This window comes from Carcharhinus amblyrhynchos, chromosome 26, assembly GCF_965287045.1.
Source record: "Carcharhinus amblyrhynchos chromosome 26, sCarAmb.v2.hapA, whole genome shotgun sequence".
Lineage (NCBI taxonomy): Eukaryota > Metazoa > Chordata > Chondrichthyes > Carcharhiniformes > Carcharhinidae > Carcharhinus > Carcharhinus amblyrhynchos.
Window position 1 is genome coordinate 37,787,290 of NC_137349.1, and position 20,157 is coordinate 37,807,446.

The following is a 20,157-nucleotide window of genomic DNA, read 5'->3' on the forward strand; positions in this document are numbered from 1 at the left end:
CAAAGCTGTAATGTAGGAAGTGTGGCAACCAACTTATCCCCCCCCCCCGCCAGCAAAGGTTCTCCAAACAGTAATGTGAGAACAGCTAGATAATCTGATTTAGTGATGCCAGTTAAGAGATAGCGTGGAGAAATCTCTTCTTCACAATGGTATTGTAGGACCTTTATGTCAAGCTGAAAGTACAGATCAGAGCCTTGATCTCAGTTGAAAGATGCTACCCTGAGTACTGAAATGCTGAGTCAGCCTAATCTAGTGCTCTAAAGTGGAACTTAAACTGAGTTGGAGGGAAGTGTGACTAAGTAACCCATGGCTAATACAGCCTCAGTTAACAGGAGGGACCAAGGTACAAAAAAAAGCAAGAGGTTTACAAGGTGCTGACCCTCTTGCATTCTGCAATGAATTCATTATGACATATTCTCTGTGTGAAATTTAGCTAGGTTCAGTATGGTAAATGTGATGCAATGCAGGAATAGAAGTTAGATCAAACACACAAAACAGTCTGACATTACCACGTGTTCAACTGCTGTCAAAGCCCTTGCCTGGCTGTGACTATTTAGCTACACCATTTGTTTTTGAACTATGGATAACCAAATTCTGTGTCCTTGAAGGACAATTATTTCTACTTGTAGTTTCCACTCACACAAATGTCAACGAATAAAAACTCAAGTCTTCAAAATAAAACATTTTTTCATAAAAGCAGGTTGGAACTTGAATTAGTGTTTGCAGTAGCATCAACGCTCCGGAACCAGGACTGACTGTGTATCCTCCCAATGTGCCTTTGATCTAGTTTGAATAATGGTTTTGTAACCAAGCCCCCACCCCCAAGGCTGGGATAAACACAGCAGCAGTTTTCCCCCCATAGCTTTAATCCACTGCTTTTTATCATTTATCACATCATAGTAGGGTATCTGGAGTTAGAAATCCTGTTTATTGTCATATAAACTTTAGGTCTATTTCTTCCTTATGCATGAGTGAGCATCATGGGTCATGTTAATGGTGCATATATGGAAGTATAATAAAAAAAAATAAAATACCTATTTTGGTCTCAAAAGAGAAAGTATTGATGAAAATACCTTTTAATCTGCAGATTTATTTTGCTTAAATATAAATCAAAGAATCATAGGGTGGTTACTGCACAGGAGGCCATTCAGCTCTTCATATGTGCTATCTCTCCACAAGGCTATTTTACCCAGTGCTACTTCTTTGCTTTTTCCCCATACTGTTGCAATCCTTTTCATTTTAAATAATGATCCAATTCTCTTTTTGAAAGCATCAATTGAATCAGTTTCCATCGTGCTTAGACAGCACTTTCCAGATTCTGTCCACTCACGGCATATCATTTTACCTCATGTTTCTTTTGCTAGTCATCCCAAATGGGTGTTATCTGCTTCTCAATCTTTCCAATGGGAAGTTTCTCCCTTTTTACGCTACCCAGAGCCCTCATGATCTTGAGCACTTCTCTCAAATCTCTATTCAAACGTCTCTTCCCCAATCTATTCGTGCAACTGAAATTTCTCATTCCCAAAACCATTTTCATGGATCCCTCTTAAGCCTTTACATTCTAACAGATGGTATCAGAACTGGATACTACAGTTGAGATGGAACCATGTTTTATACAGGTTTATCATTGCTTGTTTTTCTACTGTGGATTCAGTCTGCTTTCTCATCCTGTCCTGCCACTCCAATGATTTGTGCATATATACCCCCAGGCCCTCTGCTCCAGCACCCACTTTAGAATTGTATCCTTAGAATTGTATCCTTTAAATTGTCTCTTCTAACTCTTCCTACTAATATGAATCACTTCGCACATCTCTGCATTAAATTTGGTCTCACCCATCTGCCCACCGATGTCCCCATTTGAAGTTTATCGTCCTTCTCACACAGTATTTCCAGGTTTTGAGATACCTAGATTTTGAAGTTGCAAGCCCAATATAGCAAAATTTGGTTCAATCAGGGAATAGCAAGAGTCCTAATACCAACTAGTGGGATAACCTCAATATAAAACTTCCTCAGTCAGAATATCAACCATTCACTACTATTCTCTACTTACTGTCACCCAAGCTGCTACTGTCCTTTGTATTCCACGAGCTCTAACTTTGCTCACAAGCCTGCTTTTTCAAATGCCTTCTGGCAGTCACTGTACACTACAACCTCATCTACCCTAGCTGTTATCTCATCAAAAACTCCAGGTAAACATGATTTTCCCCTAACAAATCCAAGTGTTGATTTACAGGAATAGGGCCTGAATGGGATTGCGGTCGGTGCAGACTTGACAGATTGAATGGTCTCCTTCTGCACTGTAGGGATTCTATAACTTAGTCCTAAATTATTGTTTTAAAAGCTTTCCCACCACACAGGTGTTGAACTGACTGGCCTTTATTTACTGGGCACTTTTTTTTAAAACAACAGCATTCCCTGGCACCACCCCTTGAATAATTAATGCCAGTATCTTTACAATTTCAACCCTTACTTCCCTCAATTTCTTTGGACGCATCTCACTCAGCCCTGCTTACAAACTTTAAATAGAGCTAAGCTGTGCAAGATCCCTTTAAACATTTAACACATCAAGTTTTTTGACTCCCTCCTCTTTCACAGTGACTTAAAACAGCATTCTTCCTCAGTAAAGGCAAAGTACTGGTGTCCCCTACCTCCTTGTATAAACCCTCCTTTCAAGTCCCTAATTGGCCTCATTCCTCCTTCCAACTCTTTTCCTATTTACATGTTTATAGGAAATTTTTGGGTTCTCTTTGATATTAGCCACCAGTCTCTTTTCAGACTTTTTGTTTCTGTTGTTTTTCCAGTTCTTGTGCTCCGTCTACATTGAGTTGGATTCCCAATTGTATTATCCACCTGACAATTGTAATTTGCAACCTGATTCATTTTACTCCCTCTTTTGTCATTCCAGGATTTGCCGGTCTTACCTTTTCTTGTATGTGAACTCTTCTCTGAAGGTAGCCTATTGTTCAGTTACAGTATTGCCCGCCAATCAAAATCTATCTGGGCCAGATTCCTGCCCCCCATGGAAGTTGGCTATTCCCAATTAATTTGTATTCTAGATTGCTCCTTGTGCTTTTCCACCGCCAATCTTAGCCTATGATACAATGATCACAGTTCCCTACGTGGTCCCATCCACTTGACCCACTTCATTCTCAGATCCAGTAATGACTCCTTTCTCGTTAGTCTGGAAGCATATTGATGCAGAAAATTGTGAACACATGCTAGAAACTCTTGCTCCCCTCTGCCCATTTCATTAATATCTTGGTCTACATTAGGGGAATTGAAATCCTCCATTATTCTATACTTCTTACACTCTTTTGTAATTTCCTTGCAAATTTGTGTCTCTACATTTTTCTCACTAGTTGGTGGGCTAAATCAGGTGATACAATCACACTTTATTTTGTCCCTTAGCTCTAACCAAATCGATTCTGCCCTTGACCCCTCTGGGACATCCTCTTTCTGGTACGGCAATGTTCTCCCAAAACTGCTACCCCTCCTTCTTTCTTGGATTCCTTTCCTTTCCTGAACGCATTAGCCAAATATTTTTGGATACAAAAATTTATAGCTTACAATGGATAATTCTTTGTAGTGTTTGCCTAAAAAACATGAATTGCCAGCATGGTGTTTACTAACTACTGAAGCGCATGGATGGAATCCCAAAGATCACATAGCCCAAAAGCTGGATAAGCATTAATCCTATTGCAGGTTAACCCATTTACTCAGTTCATAGGTGCTGTGGGATTGCTTGCTGGGACTGTCCTAAGAATCAGTAGTTGGGAGAAAAATGAATTGTAGCATACATTCCAACAAATAATTGACTAGGAGATTGTCTTCTTCCCATTTTCTGTCTTGAAACTTTAATCCTACTCGTATGGTAAAGTGCTGCATGAAAATGTTAATAGTTTTTTAAAAAATACCACAGTCACGTGCAAGTTTAACTAGAATGGCTGACCATTTAACTTTTATACAATATAACAAAAAGCTTCCCAATTTATGTAAAGTGCCATTTATTTACAAATGTTTTTGCTCAAGTTAAAAATACTGACAGAACGCTTAATGTGCAAGCGTGTCAGCTCCTTCAATCCTGGATAGTTCCTATTGAAAGTGATCCATTGTAAAATAAACTCTGCACTGTTCTTCAGAAAAGAGAGAAAATCTCTTTTCTTAGTTCACATTCTTTAGACAAAATGGTACATTTGCTCATTCACACGAAACAATTGTCACTTCAGTTTTAATAACTTTTTGCAACAGGTGATTAAATTATACATTCAGTCCACATCATTTGCTTTGCAAAATCTTTTAAGAAAAAAAGCTTAAAAACAATCAGTATAATACTCGTGCTACTGGTGATTTTTCTTTAATCCTGTAATAAGCCAAATCTATTTTACACATTACAAAGTGATGCTTTAAAGAGCTAACCACAACCAGTAGCACAAGATGCCCACAGGCTTCACAAAAGGGAACAAGTGCATCAGACACAACATTATAAACCTGATATAGTGACATACACCAATATGCACCAGTGCCTTAACAGTAACAGCTTACATGTATTTGATTTATTTAAAGGCATAGGCATGTACAATCCATAGACAACTATACAGGAGCACAACACAAATAACTGAGATCCCAGCACAAAACTCAACTCCATTATTCTAATCACAGTGCGTTTCTTTTACCTTCGACGCTTCAGTAGATTAAACTTGTATTTCTTAAATTAAGTTTATTAGTTTCCCCCAGGCACTTTAAAACAGGTTCATATTCCCGAGAAGTACATTTAAGGTGCAGTTTGCCTCAAAAACACTTAGCTGCTGTACAACTAGTTGAGCCAGAAATAAAAATAACCTTTGAAGCTACACAGGTAATCTTGTGAATAGTTCTTCTTTAAAGTATGTAAAACAAGATTGTTACAACTTGGCATTTTTTTGTTTCACAACTGACTCTATTCAGCCCAAGCAGCAAGTGGAATTTTAACATTACTTTCCATGATTCTGGATCAGATGTGTCTTACTCTTCTGGTGGAAACACAAAGAAGGAGTTTAGGCATGCACCACTTTCAGTGGATGATGTACTTCCTTAGGCCAAACGACCCAGAAAACAAATGGATTTGGGAACTATAACATCATTCTCAATCTATACAATTCTTGATCAGTGTTTACTGGTTGACTTTTCTTCCTGTAAATGGTAATAATTGGTAGACTGGCCCCTTGGAGTGCTTAGTGGTTGAAATGGGAGGCTTGGTTACTATGCAGCTGATTATACTTTCTCCAAGAAAATATTTGTTAGTTAACAAATCATTGTGTTTATAGTAATCATCAAGAGTATCCTTGAACCAAACTGAACACCGCAAGTGCACAACTCTAAGCAGCACTAAGTTCTGTGAAAGCATGCTTCACAAACAAACTAGATTTTGTGTCATTCAGGAAATTTCAGATGAATACAGTACATAAAACCGCAAAAAGGAATTACCCTAGTAAGCCTGATAACCTGTCTGCGAGTTATCTGCCAGGGTCCAAAATAAATGCTGCAAGATGAGGGGAACGTCACAGTATGTTGTACACATTTTACCCGCAATGGTAACAGAATATTTGGAAAGCCAGTGCTTGCAAAGATCAAACCCCTTCGGAAACAAGCTCTTCCCCAGTTACAAACCATGTCCAGCAGTGAAGCAGCAAAATAAAAGCATTTTAAAAAGTGAACTAAAGTAAACCTAAGAACAGAAACGTAGGTAAAACCTTCTCTTTTTGTTTTTATACAAAAACTAAAAAGCCATTACAATTTACAACTCAAGAAAGAAAGGTTGGATTGAAAAAAGAAAACAATGTCTTTCTTTAGCTGATTTTCTTAAGCTCAATTCCTCCACAAATTGTCAAACCTCAATGTGGATCCATGGTCAGGAGAACCAAGTGTCGGCTTAAAGACTGAGAACAGTGTCAAACTGAAATCAACTGTGTTCTCAATTCAAAATACGATACATGATTTTTCAATCAATCTCACCATTTTAGCACTATCAAATCTACCCCAGCTCTTTGATGCAAGTGCTCTGAAAAAGCTTGCACTGTCTACTCACATGTACGCAGGGTGCTTTTTTGTTGAAGATGACCAAAATTCTGATTCCACACAGCATAACATCTCTCAGCCACCTCAGAACTGTCACCAAGAAGCAAATTAATCAACCACTTAAATCTAGACTACTACTGGCATCTTTGAACTGAGTAAAAATGCTCAATATTATAACTAAAATGTGCAGGTTGACCTCAACACTTCAAGTTATTATGGAATAAGAGGAAGTCTTTTTGATATCCATTTCTAAAGCGATGACAGGAAAGGGACTGATACTCTTACTCACTCAACCCCATAACCAACTCATACACCTGTAATCCCAGGGACTGGAATTCCTACCCATTACTGAGATACTTCTGTAATCACAAGAAATGGTGCTTCTACTCATTATCTCCCACTGGGAAACCCCTCTCAATCTCCAAGTGCCTGCAATACAGCAAATTTTAAGGAAGAATGAATGCCCATAGCAGATTGTTGGTCAGTGTTGCATTTTGGCAAGAAGCTGAAATGAAGCTCAGGACATTGCAAATATGGTGAATAGTCACCCTGGTGAATTGCCACTTACCTAAACAGTTAAATACCCCAAAAATTTCCAGAAACATCACAATGACTCAATTTGGCTCAAACCACATGTAAAAAGCACAGTTAAAGTAACATCTACAAAGTTAGCATGCATATTTTTACTGACAAGATATCCATCTATGGTCAATCATGCAGTAGAGAAATTTGCTCCATCAACAGATTTGTAGGTCATTTAAAAAAAGCATACACAAGGACCCATTACCACAACTATTCCCAACTGTTTCCTTGTTAGAGAGATGAGAGAACTATGCACCGGGGAATTAAATTCTCACCTGCAACAATCACTGGCTGAATGCTACACTAAGTATTGGCTCCACCAGGGGAGCCAAAAGACACAATTGAAAACATCAGCTAATATAAGACATACTTCAGTTTTAAATTTTAAGTAATTCAGTATCTGATGGGCCTCAAATGTGAGGACAGTTGGAATAAATCTGGCTTTCGCAAAGTTTACCTGGAACGGCAAAACTTATAAATGAATGTGCTACTTCAATTTGCATCCCTTTATGAAAACATCATATGGCACTATTCTGGTAAGCGTATTAAATCTTAAAAAATCATACCCAATATTGATTTTTAGACAGGAGAAGCAAATTTTCTGACTTCAGTTCTGTGAAACATCTATCAGTAAATAGGAGATGTGACACAAGACTGTGACATTAAACACTGTACTTTGACAATTAGCAGAACTCACTTGCAGTAAAACTGTGTCCTGAATGACAGACTTCCAGCAAGTTACTGCCAAGTGTAAATCACCATCACCATTAATATCATTTATGTTGATACTAAAAGGGAAGAAACCGCTCACTCAAATCAAGAATTCACCAGCTAAAGAAAGACAAATTTTTTTTGTGAAAACTGCCAATGCTGCCTAGATGTAAAACTCCTCACTTAGTTTCTGAATGCAGGGAGAGTCCTGATTGATGCCACAGTCACGACAGCAGTGGTTGACAGACATCAGTGGAGGAGAACGGGAGCTGTGCAGGGGGATGGGGGTGGGGAAAAAGAGAGACATTGGTCGTTCCTCACACAGCAGTACGTGTTGGAGTGCTGGGCTGGTTCAGCCCCATAATTTTACACAACCAGCCAGCGAAATCCACCTCCTCTGCTTCAGACCGCTTAATGAACGTGTGGCTCTGTGAAAAAGCAAGAAACAAGAGTCAACGTTTAATGGCCCAAAAGTTGAATCTGCAAATTGTTGGGCAAGTCCTTCAAACTATGTTGCATCATCAACTGACAAAGATAGGAATGAGAAACAACGTATTCATCTCAATTAGCTCATCCAGGCTCGAGTAAAATTACAAGGTACTACAGGAGATGTATTGACTCTCACTAGACTACCTTCCAAAATGACAACTTCTACGACAAAATCCTGCAAACGTATAATGTAAAACTGCAATTATTCCAAAGTCACCTAAGAGTTGACTCCTGCTGCAACGTTACAATGAGTATAGCCATAGTATTTTATATCGATGCATTTGATATTATCTGAAGATAATATGAACTTAGATTTAAAAACTAATCTTGTGTAATGCATGACCAGCCAAACACATTGATATTCTGACAAACGCATTAACATTTTCACTGTATTTTCCTCCTCAAACACACAATTAACCTCAATTCCAACAGTTTTTGTTCAATATTTCAAATCCCTCAACTGGGAATAATTATACTTTCAAATAATGACTACTTTAAATTCCTAAGCAAAAATACATTAAAAGAAAGCAGCATATTGTGAATATTGAACCATTTAATTCTGCTTTATTTTCTGCTCTGCACTTGCAGGTAACAATCATTACAATGGGAAGAGAGCAGAGCAATAGTATTAGTTTTGAGGTTATGCTTTTGAAGAGCCAGCAATGGGCTGAAAGACAATGGCCTATAATGCAAAAAACATGTGTCTAGTTTTGCTGTAGCTGTCAACCTCATGGAGGAACAGAGGAATAATGATTAAATTACTATTTAAGTGAAAAACAGCTTCAAAAGGCGTCAGTGCAGAGGGATCTGAGCGTCCTTGTGCGTAGTCAGAAAGTGGGTGTGTAGGTGCAGAATGTTACAAGGAAGGCAAATGGAATCTTGGCATTTATTGCAAAGGGTCTAGAGTCTAAAAGTAGAGAAGTGTTTGACAATTGTATAAGGCATTGGTGAGACCATATTTGGAATATTATGTTCAGTTTTGGTCACCTTCTTTGAGGAAGGATGTGGTGACACTGGAGGTGGTTCAGAAGAGGTTCACTAGATTGATTCCAGGTTTGAAGGGGCTGTCGTATGAGAAGCTGTTGAGTAGCTTGAGCTTGTATTTGCTGGGGTACAAAGGAATGAGGGGGGGATTGATAAAGTAAACATTAATCAAATGTCCCCACTTCTACAGCAGTGTAGGACAAGACATAATAGTTGTAGAGTAAGAGGGGGAAAATTCAAGACAGAGATAAAGAGAAGCTACTTCTCAGAGGGTTGTGAACCTATGGAACTCATTGCCGCACAGTACAGTGGATACAGAATCAATGAATTCAAGAAAGAGATAGATAAATAGTTGCTCAAAAGGAGGATAAGGGCTTAGGGAAAAGGCAGGGAAATGAAGTTAGAATGAGATAGAGATCAGCCATGATCATACAAAATGGTGGAGAGGGCTTAAAGGGCTGGATTGCCTACTCACTCCTAATTCCTATGTTCCTACATAAAAGGATTTAGACTTGACTTCCTTATTACCAGATTTCAAAGTAAAACCAATTGGTTTGCGCATCTGTTTAGTTGCCCTTGAAGCAAGAACGAAACAGTTCTTTCACTTGTGAATTGGACTGATTGAAATCCATGACGACGAAAAAGGATAAAGATTTTGGACATGTGATGGCCTGGTTATACTACAGATGGATAATCAACCACAGTGCTCACTTTTGGTGCTGCACTCTCATTCTTTCAATATTAACCTCCAACTGTTAAAGAATTAGTCTGGTTGATTAACCGAGTAAAATGAGGGTGATGTCCCAATGCTTACTGAATTATTGCCATATATAAACCTCACCATTGGAATATTGCTAAATGACCTTTACCCAGTGGAATGAAGATATAGAGTAAAATTAAAGATATCTTTTGTAACCCAGTTTAAAAATACTCAGATCAGAGCAGCTGGGAGAATTTTGGACTGGAAATATTAGCAAGACCTGGTTGAAAGGAGGACATATATGGCATTTGAACATTCCTGGTTACAGGGCTTTCAGAGAAGATAGAGAAATGGCTATAAAAAAAGTATGGCTGCAACATTGATTGAAGAATCAGGTATGGCAGAAGGATCATCAAATGAGTTGATGAGTTGAAGTGAAGCACAAACAGGGGTAATTACGAGTGGAAGTGTACTATGGACCTGAGGAAGATAGAAGAGGAACTATATGGAAAAGTATCCAATGGACTAAAATAAGAGGGCATTAATAGTTTGGGATTTTAATTATCCCAATAGTGACAGGGATACAATTAATACTAAAGGAGCAGAGGGAGTAGAATTCTTCAAATGCATTCAGAACTTCTTTAGCCAGTATGTAGCACATTCAACATGAGATGGACTAGTTCTAGACTTGGTTTTAGGGAATTAAACTAGGTAGGTAGATGGGGCATCAGTTGGGAAGCACTTTGGTGGCAGTGGTTATAATTCAGTTGAACCAGGGTAGTTATAACGACTTACAAAGATAGACCAGGAATAAAAGTTCCCAATTGGGGAACTGCTAATTTTATGAAGCTGATGCCTGATTTAAGTGAACTGGATGGGAACCAGCTACTTGAAAGTAAATGACAGCCAGATAGAGTGGGAAACATTGAATAAAGAAATACTGATGGTTCATATTCTGCTATCTTATCTTTGTGCAATATAATCCTCAATACTGCCATTAACATTTCCTTGGCCCTGAACAGCTTTGAGCGATCTCTCCTAGCACACCGATCACAAACCTTCTATTTTGCTCCATCTGCTCCACCCCCTCTTAGACAGTATAAAATCCACCACATTTCTCCTTCTCTTTAGCTTTGAAGTCATACAGACTCAAAATGCTAACTGTTTCTCTCCCCACAGATGCTGCCAGACCAGCTGGGTTTATCCAACATTTTCTGTTTTTGTTTTAGAACAAGTAAAGAAAAAGAATTAACTACAGTCCAAGGGACTTAAAGGGGAGAATAAAGAAAAAAGAAAAGCTTAAGGTAATATTGAGGGCTCAAAACTGCAGAAAGCCTGGGAGTTTAAAAAATTTAGGGCTGAAAATGAGAAAAGCAGAGGACATAAAAAAATTATTAAAAATATTGGCAAGTAAAATCAAGGAAAACCTAATGTTTATTTTATAAATGTTACAAAGAACAAGAAAACTAAAGAATTGGGCGTTTAGGGACCATAGCAAACCTGTGTGGGGGTGCAGTTCTTAATAAATACATTGCATTTACTTTCACAAGATTGAATTCTACATCAATTCTATCAGGGAGGAAGAGTGTGAAATATTAGATGAAATGCACAGTAAGACAAGATGCGTTAAGGAGATTTACATTTTTGCAAGTGGGTAAATCCCCAGGCCCAGAAGTAAAAATAAAAGCAAAATGCAGTGGATGCTGGAATCTGAATCAAAAACAGAAAATGCTGGAAAATCTCAGCAGGTCTGACAGCATTTGTAGGCAGAGAATAGAGCCAACATTTTGAGTTTAGATGACTCTTTGTCAGAGCGGGAAGAAAGTAACCTAAGCTGGTGAGGGAAGCAAGACCATAGCAAAAGCTCTAACCATGTGTTGCTAATGAAGAAGAAAGCAGTAGACTGCAGGAAAATGGCAATGAACTAAGAGGAAATGAAATTTGGATAAATGGAGTTCAATCCAATGAAGTACATGATAATGCATTTGGGGAAGACTAACAAGGCAAGGCAATGTACAATTACTGGTTGGATATATGGAGAAGCATAATGAAATGGAAAACTTGGAGTACTTGTCCACAGATCCTTGCAGGTGGTTAGACTGGAAGGTAATGTGACCAAGGCAGCATATAGGATACCTGGCCTTTTTAGCTGAGGCAAAGAATATACAAGCAGTTCTGGTCACTGCACAATGGGAGAGATATGGGACTGCAGTCGAAAGGGTAGAGGAGATTGTTACCATCTCTCCAGATACAGATGCAGATAAAACAAAACTAAATTTCCAGAATTACTTGACAAGATTTCAAGTTTTAAGAATTGTATTGTCACAAGCTAAAAGCAACTTTGACCAAACACTTGTATTTAGGAAACTCCCTCTAAATGTTGGAAAAAATGTTTCTCTACGCTCCTTATTAACTTGGCATGGGATCATCAGTTGTGTTAACTTTACTGACCCTTAAGCAGACACTTTATTCTTTTGGAACTAGTCCAAACCAATTCTCTGCTCCTGACAGCCTGCTTCCTTTCATTTCTAATCCCAGAACCTACTTTTACTGTGAGGGTTACATTGGGGACTCCCTCTCTCTAACACAAGCCACATGAATCTTCCAACCTCATTTAGATCTTCATGAACTTGGGCTCTTCAATCTTAGATCAAGGGCCTAACATGTTCTACGTCAACAATATGATCAACATTTTCTCCCCTTCTGGTGCAGACTGTCTCTATTATCTTATTCTCAAATTTGGGGCAACATGTGGCACAGTGGTTAGCAGTGCTGCCTCAGTGCCAGGGACCTGGGTTCAATTCCAGCCTTGAGTCACTGTCTGTATGGAGTTTGCATATTCTCCCAATGTCTGCAAGGGTTTCCTCTGGGTGCTCTGATTTCCTTCCACACTCCAAAGATGTGCAGGCTAGGTTGATTGGCCATGCTAAATTGTCCCATAATATCAGGGGGTTTGCAGGGTAAATACAGTGTTACAGGTGGAATTGTTGTTGGTGCATGCTAGATGGGCTAAATGCTGTCTTCTGCACTGTAGGGATTCTATGAATTCTTGCAGACTGAGTGTTTCGGGGACATCTCAGAAAATCCTGTAACCTCATGCATTGGCTTTTTTTTGGACTTTTCCCTTCCTAATGCTCATCGCCATGGCAATGTGAATCACATGGGCCTTGCATCTAGTGTTATGGCAATGGAAAAAAATTCCTAGAATTATACAAGGAAAAATTGGACTTTACAAAAGACCTGAGTAGACATAGACACTGAAGATGGCTGAGAATGTACAACAACCATTGACAGCAATGGGAACAGGGGGTTTCTTCAAGGGAAAATTGAACCTCTCCCTGTGCTTCCAGACAAGGTATGTGTAAAACCACCTAATGGTTGATCACCACATCCGATAAGGACGAAGGAACACATTGGCCCTCTCATCTCCAAGACCTGGGTATAGTGGCCCAGACAGATTAGTACATTCCGGTCCTTTTGGAATATGCACATATTATGCATATGCTCACTACCAGCCTGTGGTGTTATGTTGTGTGCTTGCATGCTGCAAGAAAAGCAGCTAGAGATTGCCACACTGAAGAGAATACAATAACTGAAGTGGGACCCCTGCAAAGATGGCCACCTTTTGCAGGAACATCTAAAGCTCAAACTTTTTTCTGTGATAACTGATAAACCAGCAGAATCGCAACTGGAAAATAATCAAAACCTCTACCAAACTAGAGGATACCCGAACCGAAGAATCAACTTTTTGCTAGCAAAAGCCAATTCTACTGAAAACAATTGTAATAGCCAATGTATCATCAGTTACTCCTCAACTCGAGGACTGTTCCACACAACTTTTAAAATTATTATTAGACTCTTCTCATCTCTATTCCGTATGAATGTAGATACACGTGTCTTACCATTTCTCCTTATCTTTTTAGTAGTTAATAAACGACTCCATCTTACCTCAAGAAAGCCTGGTTAAATTAGCTCCTTTTTAAGAATTAACTATTGGGTCCAGAAAATGTATCCAGGGGAAGGGAGCCTTGTTAGATTAAACCTTCGTTGCTATCAGCAGAGGCTGAGTTGAATAAAGATAAGTCAATAAGTCATCCCCCTTCACCCAGGTCTGTGATACTTGGGGGATATCCTAGCCAATGGCGACAAATGGTACGGTCTTGCCTAGATCAGTAACTTCTGTGGAATCCCATCTGAGGCTGGTCTTTAGCTTTTCTCAAGAACACCAATTCTCTTCCAGCTGGAATTAAAATCGACTTTTAAAGTATGAAAATTTATAAAAGCTGACGTTCCTAACACCTCAGAGACTTGGAGACTAATAATTTATCCAGAGTCAACACAGAGGTGTTTGGTACCAATGCAGTGCACGCACCGTTGTACTGCTTACTGATGTAACTGCAAATGAAGGAGTTGGCATGGCCAGGACAGAAATAAAGAAAAATAAACTATAATTAATTATTTGGATTTGTAAACCTGAGCTTCTACATGAATGCTCCTGCACCTGCCCATTCTATCCAGCATTTTCTGTTTATAGATTTCACTTTCTCCATTTTACCCTTTTATTTGTTGTTGTTAAACTCTCAACATTGCGCTAAGTTTTTATTTTTATGTTTCGCTAGTTCCAAATAATGTCAATCTGTGAAATCAGCTGGCCACTCAAACACAAATCTTTGGAAAATTATGTCAGGCAACTGGAGAGATGACAGAAACAAATTCTGCAAACATGCTTATTGCGAAATGCCACAGCTTTATGTTGTGAATTGCTGGTGGGAACCACTGCGAGGATGCTCAGAACAGATTTTTGCTGGCACTGTCTCTCCTGGAAAAGACATCATTTGTTTCTGTGCACATACACGCAAGGAGAAAGAAAAAATCCTAGGGGAAGGCCCATCAATGGTTAACTAATAAAGTTAAAGACAGCATTCAACTTAAAGCAAAAGCATGCCATTGCACAAAGGTGGGCAACTGGTCAGAAGATTGGGAAGAATATGAAGAACATCAAAGAATGGCAAGAAGATTGATATGGAAGGGAAAGTTGGCCAGTAATATAAAGATGGACAGTTAAAGTTTTTGTACTGAAAGAGTTAAAGTGAGCATTGATCCAATAGAAAGCACACCTAGGGAATTGGCAATAGAAAGTAGGGAGATGGCGGATGAATATTTTTGTGTGTATTCATTACAGAAGACACAAGTAACAACCCAGAAATAGTTGTAAATCAAGAAATGGGAGGAAGGGACGCAGGAAAATTACAGTCACCAGGGAAGATGAATGGTGGAGCAGGCCTTGAGCAAATTGATGAGTCTATGGGTTGACTTCACCAACCTAAGGTTTTGAAAGAAGTAGCTAGAGAGATAGTTGATGCACTGCTTTCAATTTTCTATAATTCCCTACATTTGGGGAAGGTTCCATTAGATTGGAAAATAGCAAATGTAATTCCTTTACTCAAGAAGACAGCGAGACAAAAAATAGGAAAACTTTTTTCCCCCCCCTATTAACAGGCCAATTAGCTTGACATTTGTCATAGGGAAAACGTTAGAAGCCATTGTTAAAGTTGTTATATCAGGGCACTTGGAAAATATCAAGGCAATCAGGCAGAGTCAACATGGTTTTGTGAAAGGGAAATCATGTTTAACTAATTTATTGGAGTCCTTTGAAGGAATCATGTAGTGGATAGAGGGGGGAGGGGGGAATGGGTATGGAAAAATCAGCAGATGTATTGTCTTTCGATTTCCAGAAGGCATTTGATAAGTTGCCACATCAAAGGTTATTGTGGAAAATAAAAGCTCAGGTGTAGGGGATTACATATTGGCACGGATACAAAATTGGCTAGCTAACAGGAAACAGCTAGCATAAGTGATCTCTTTCTTGTTGGCAGCATGTGATGATTGGTGTGCCACAAGGATGAGTGCTAGGGGCTTCAACATTTTACAAAGATGATAGGAGCAGGAGGAAGCCATTTGGCCCTTCGAGTCTGCTCCACCATTCATTATGATCATGGCTGATCATCCAATTCAATAGCTTAATCCTGCTTTTTCCCCATATCCTTTGATAGGAACATAGAAGATAGGAATGGTTACAATTTTATATAACGACTTGGGTAAAGGACCTAAAGTTACGGTTGTTAACTTTGCTGATAAGACAAAGATAGGTAGGAAAGAACGTAGTGGAGGGAATATAAGGAGGCTATGAAGGGACATAGATAGTTGAGTAGGCAAAACTCTGGCAAATAGAATATAATGTGGGCAAATATGAACAAGCCACCTAGGCTTGTTATTGGGTAAAATAAAGAGCAGGTGACATGATCCCTTCATTCTCAATTTTAGTTGAAATTAAAGAGATAGTGCCAAAACATTTGCAGCAAGATTTACGAGGATGGTTCCTTGGCTGGAAAGTTTGATTTTTGAGGAAAGGTTGGCCAGTTTAATGAAGGGGATTATCTTAGATTGTTTTCTTTGGAACAGAGGAGGCTGAAGGAAGACTTAATTGGAGTGTATAAAATTATGAAGGGTCTAGACAATATGGATAGGAAGGGCTATAGCCTCAGGACATAGATTTAGGGCAAGAGAGGGGAGGTTTGGAGGGAGCATTTTTACCAAGTGGGTGGTGAGAATTTGGAAAGGATGGGAGAAGTAGAAATGTTTATAGCATTTGAATACACACTTCCTATAACCTGCAGGGGCACGGATGAAAAGCTGGAAAGTGGAACTAGCTGAATGTCAGCCAGAGCAGACATGATGGGCCAAATGGCCTTCTTCCTTACTGTAAGAGCTTATGATTTATATGATTCTAATCAAAGTGCAGATGGAACAAAACCTACACACTGCAATTTTACTCTGGAATATTTATACAAGTCTAGTGCAAACAGTATAAAGATTTATAAGAATAGCATGTCTTGTTAAATGCTAGTGACAGCACCAATATACACGTACAAGGGTTCTAACCTAAGGAGAGGACCTCAAAATTTTGACTTTGAACTTGGGAAAATGGGCACAAAGATGGAACTGACACAATATGACCTTATGGAATGGCAGAGCTGGTTCAAGGGGCTGTATGGCCTACTCATGCTTCCAACTGTTACATTATTTTCAATCCAAACACTATTATTTCATAAAACGGAGGTGGATTGTTACAGGTTTCTTACGGATTAAAAAAATCCTCTTGCTTCTGCCACTACACTCTTCCCCTGAGATCATTAACTCATTGCTTCCATAAACCACCACAGGCTGGTAACTCATCCTAATAGCTATCATTTATCCTGGCAGCTTAGGTGGGCTATTTTAATGTGTGTTGGGAGGGAGCTAACACAAGTCCAATTCAGAGTTTCCTGAACAGCTAGATAGGAGCACGAAACTAAGGTAAGCTAAAAGCAACTATAGCATCTTAGGCACAAAGCCAACATATTGCACACAGACTGAACAGGAGACCTGGACATTCCAGCCTTTAAACTCATCGCCCCTACCCACAATAAGCCATTGGACCCTCATAGATACTTTACATTTTTTAAAATAATACAGGAACTGGCTGGAACCAAAGGATTCATGGTGTTCTTTCTGGCAGATTATATATCAGACACTTTATAATCAGGCATTTAGTGAGCAATTGCTAGGTATGAATCTTTCTTCAACTTAGTCCCTCAGGCACAGGATTTTGCATTCACATGGTGGAATTCATATTCTTACCAGAGTTATATGCTACAGACCAGAATACACTAGAACAGTCTGAAATGATGGAAACTCAAATTCTTTTAGGAAACAATTTGGGTTCAGACTGAAGTCTATCTAAGGTTTATCTAGATAAGGTGCACTCGATTAAAAGCAACACCTAGTTTTAATAAACTATCCAGTAATATTTTCACTGGAATATAGAATACTTTGTGGAATGGGTGTTACTGCACATGGAATTTGTCATCCAATTTCTTCCTGAATAAATCCTTTTTGAGAGAGAAAGAAGCCATTTTGATCTTGTGACTGAGGCATTTCAGACTATTTCCACAAGGGTGGGAGTAGAATTTGAGCAGCTGTGAGGAACATGCCAGGGTAGGAAGGCAAATCAGTGGAATCATTGCGTTTTGTATATGATTTATATAAATTGAAAAACTCAGTGGATGTTTCCCAGCAACAATTTTGGGTCAAATTTGAAAAATGACAGCTGTTGTATCATTTTATAAAGAGCAGTTATTTTAAGATCTGAGAGTATAATGAGCAGATTATCACAGCGCCAACAGGCAACTGATCAACTGGGTAAAGACACAGCAAATGCAAAGTTACAAATGTTTGGTTCATCTTTCTCCTTGCAAAAAAAATAGGCCAGTCACGCAAGGCTCTCACCCACTGGACAGAATCTACTCATTGAAAGGTACTCTTTGAGGAAGGAATTTATACAAGAGATCAACCTGGAAAGAGAATTGTATTTCAAAGCTGCAGATACACTGCAAAGGACAAGACCACAAGTGAATCCTTAACATCGTTCCATCTCCTTCAATTAAATATTGGGAAAACTGGAGCTCATTTTTGACTGGTGTCCCAAACTCCAGGTTAAACTGGTTTGTTCACAATGTCGGTGTTATATTTGATTCTGAGGTAAGCTTCCAATCTCACTTTCATGCCATCACTAAGACAGCCTATTTCAAACTCCATAATATTGCCTGACTTCACAGCTCATCTGCTGCTGAAACCCATGCCATTTGTTAACTCGGAGCTCAACCATTCCAATGAGCTCCTCACCAGTCTTCCTCTGTACATTTGAGGTCATCCAAAACTCTGTGGCCCCATCATAGAGTGACAGCGCAGAAAAGGCCCTTCAGCCCATCAAAGTCTGTATCAACAATAACTACCACTAACAATACCACTACACACAATACTCCAATGTGGCTTAACCAACGTTCTGTACAGCTCCAACATAACCTCCTTACTCTTGTACTCTATGCCAATACTGATGATAACAAGTGTCTCATATGCTTTCTTACCTACCCTATTCATCTACTCTGCTGCCTTCAGGGATCTGTGAATAAGCACCCCAAGATTCAGCTGTTCCACTGAGCTTCCTAGTGTTCTGCTAAGCAATAAATATCCCTTGTCTTGATATTTCTTCTAAAGTGCATCACCTTGCACTTATCAGGGTTAAATACCATCTGCTATTGCTTTGCCCACCTGACCAACCAATCTAAATCTTTCTGTAAGCTATGATCTTCCTCACTAGAAGCTGTGGAATTCCCTCCCACCACCTTTAAGATATTGATTAAAACCCTCCTTTCTACCCAAGTGCCTGATCTAACATCTCGTGTGGCTTAGTGTAAACCACCTTGAGATGCTTTAAGTTAATAGCGCAATATTTTGATTTCTCAAATATTGATTGGAATCTCCCTAGGGTAAGAGGTTTAGATGGGGAGGAGTTTGTTAGGAGTGTTCAGGAGGGTTTCTTGACACAGTATATGGATAAGCCTACAAGAGGAGAGGCTGTACTTGATTTGGTATTGGAAAATGAACCTGGTCAGGTGTCAGATCTCTCAATGGGAGAGCTTTTTGGAGATAGTGATCATAATTCTATCTCATTTATAATAGCATTGGAGAGAGATAGGATCAGACAAGTTAGAAAAGTGTTTAATTGGAGTAAGGGGAATTATGAGGCTATTAGGCAGGAAATTGGAGGCTTAAATTGGAAAGAGGTTTTCTCAAGGAAATGTATGGAAGAAATGTGGCAAATTTTCAGGGAATATTTGTCTGGAGTTCTGCATAGCAACGTTCCAATGAGATCGGAAAGTAGGCTACAGGAACCGTGGTGTACAAAGGCTGTAATAAATATAGTCAAGATGATAAGAAAAGCTTACAAAAGATTGAGAGCTAGGTAATGTTAGAGATCTAGAAGAGTATACAGCTAATAGGAAGGATCTCAAGGAGGAAATTAGGAGAGCCAGAAGGGGTCATGAGAAGGCCTTGGCAGGCAGGATTAAGGAAAACCAAGGCATTCTACAAGTACGTGAAGAGCAAGAGGATAAAACGTGAAAGAATAGGACCTATAAAGTGTGATGATGGGAAAGTTTGGACGGAACTGGAAGAAATAGCAGAGGTACTTAATGAATACTTTACTTCAGTATTCACTATGGAAAAGGATCTTGGCAGTTGTAGTGCAGACTTGCAGAAGACTGAAAAGTTTTGAGCATGTAGATATTAAGAAAGAGGGGAGCTTTTGAAAAGCATCAAGTTAGATAAGTCACTGGGACTAGATGGGATGTACCCCAGGCTACTGTGGGAGGCGAGGGAGGAGATTGCTAAGCCTCTGGCAATGATCGTTTCGGAGGATTGCAAAAGGGATTAGAGATAGCCCTGGAAATTATCGACCAGCGAGTCTAGCCTCGATGGTTGGTAAGTTGATGGAGAAGATCCTGAGGGGTAGGATTTACGAACATTTGGAGAGGTATAATATGATTAAGAATAGTCAGAATGGCTTTGTCAATGCAGATCATGATAATATGAGCCTGATTGAATTTTTTGAAGATGTGACTAAACACATTGATGAAGGTATAGTATATATGGACTTTAGCGAGGCATTTGATAAGATGCCCCATGCAAGGCTTATTGAGAAAATGAGGGGGCATGGGATCCAAGGGGACATTGCTTTGTGGATCCAAAACTGGCTT

General features: G+C 39.2%; 1 protein-coding gene across 1 annotated transcript in view; it reads right to left on the reverse strand.

The window, feature by feature from the left end:
- Positions 1-4,212: 4,212 nt before the first annotated feature.
- Positions 4,213-20,157, reverse strand: part of map2k2a (mitogen-activated protein kinase kinase 2a) — an 84,609-nt gene continuing 68,664 nt past the window's right edge. Inside the window, exon 11 of the mRNA XM_080212657.1 lies at positions 4,213-7,775. Coding sequence (XP_080068783.1) covers positions 7,665-7,775 — 111 coding nt within the window. The 3' untranslated portion in view covers positions 4,213-7,664. The remainder of the gene's footprint in view (positions 7,776-20,157) is intronic.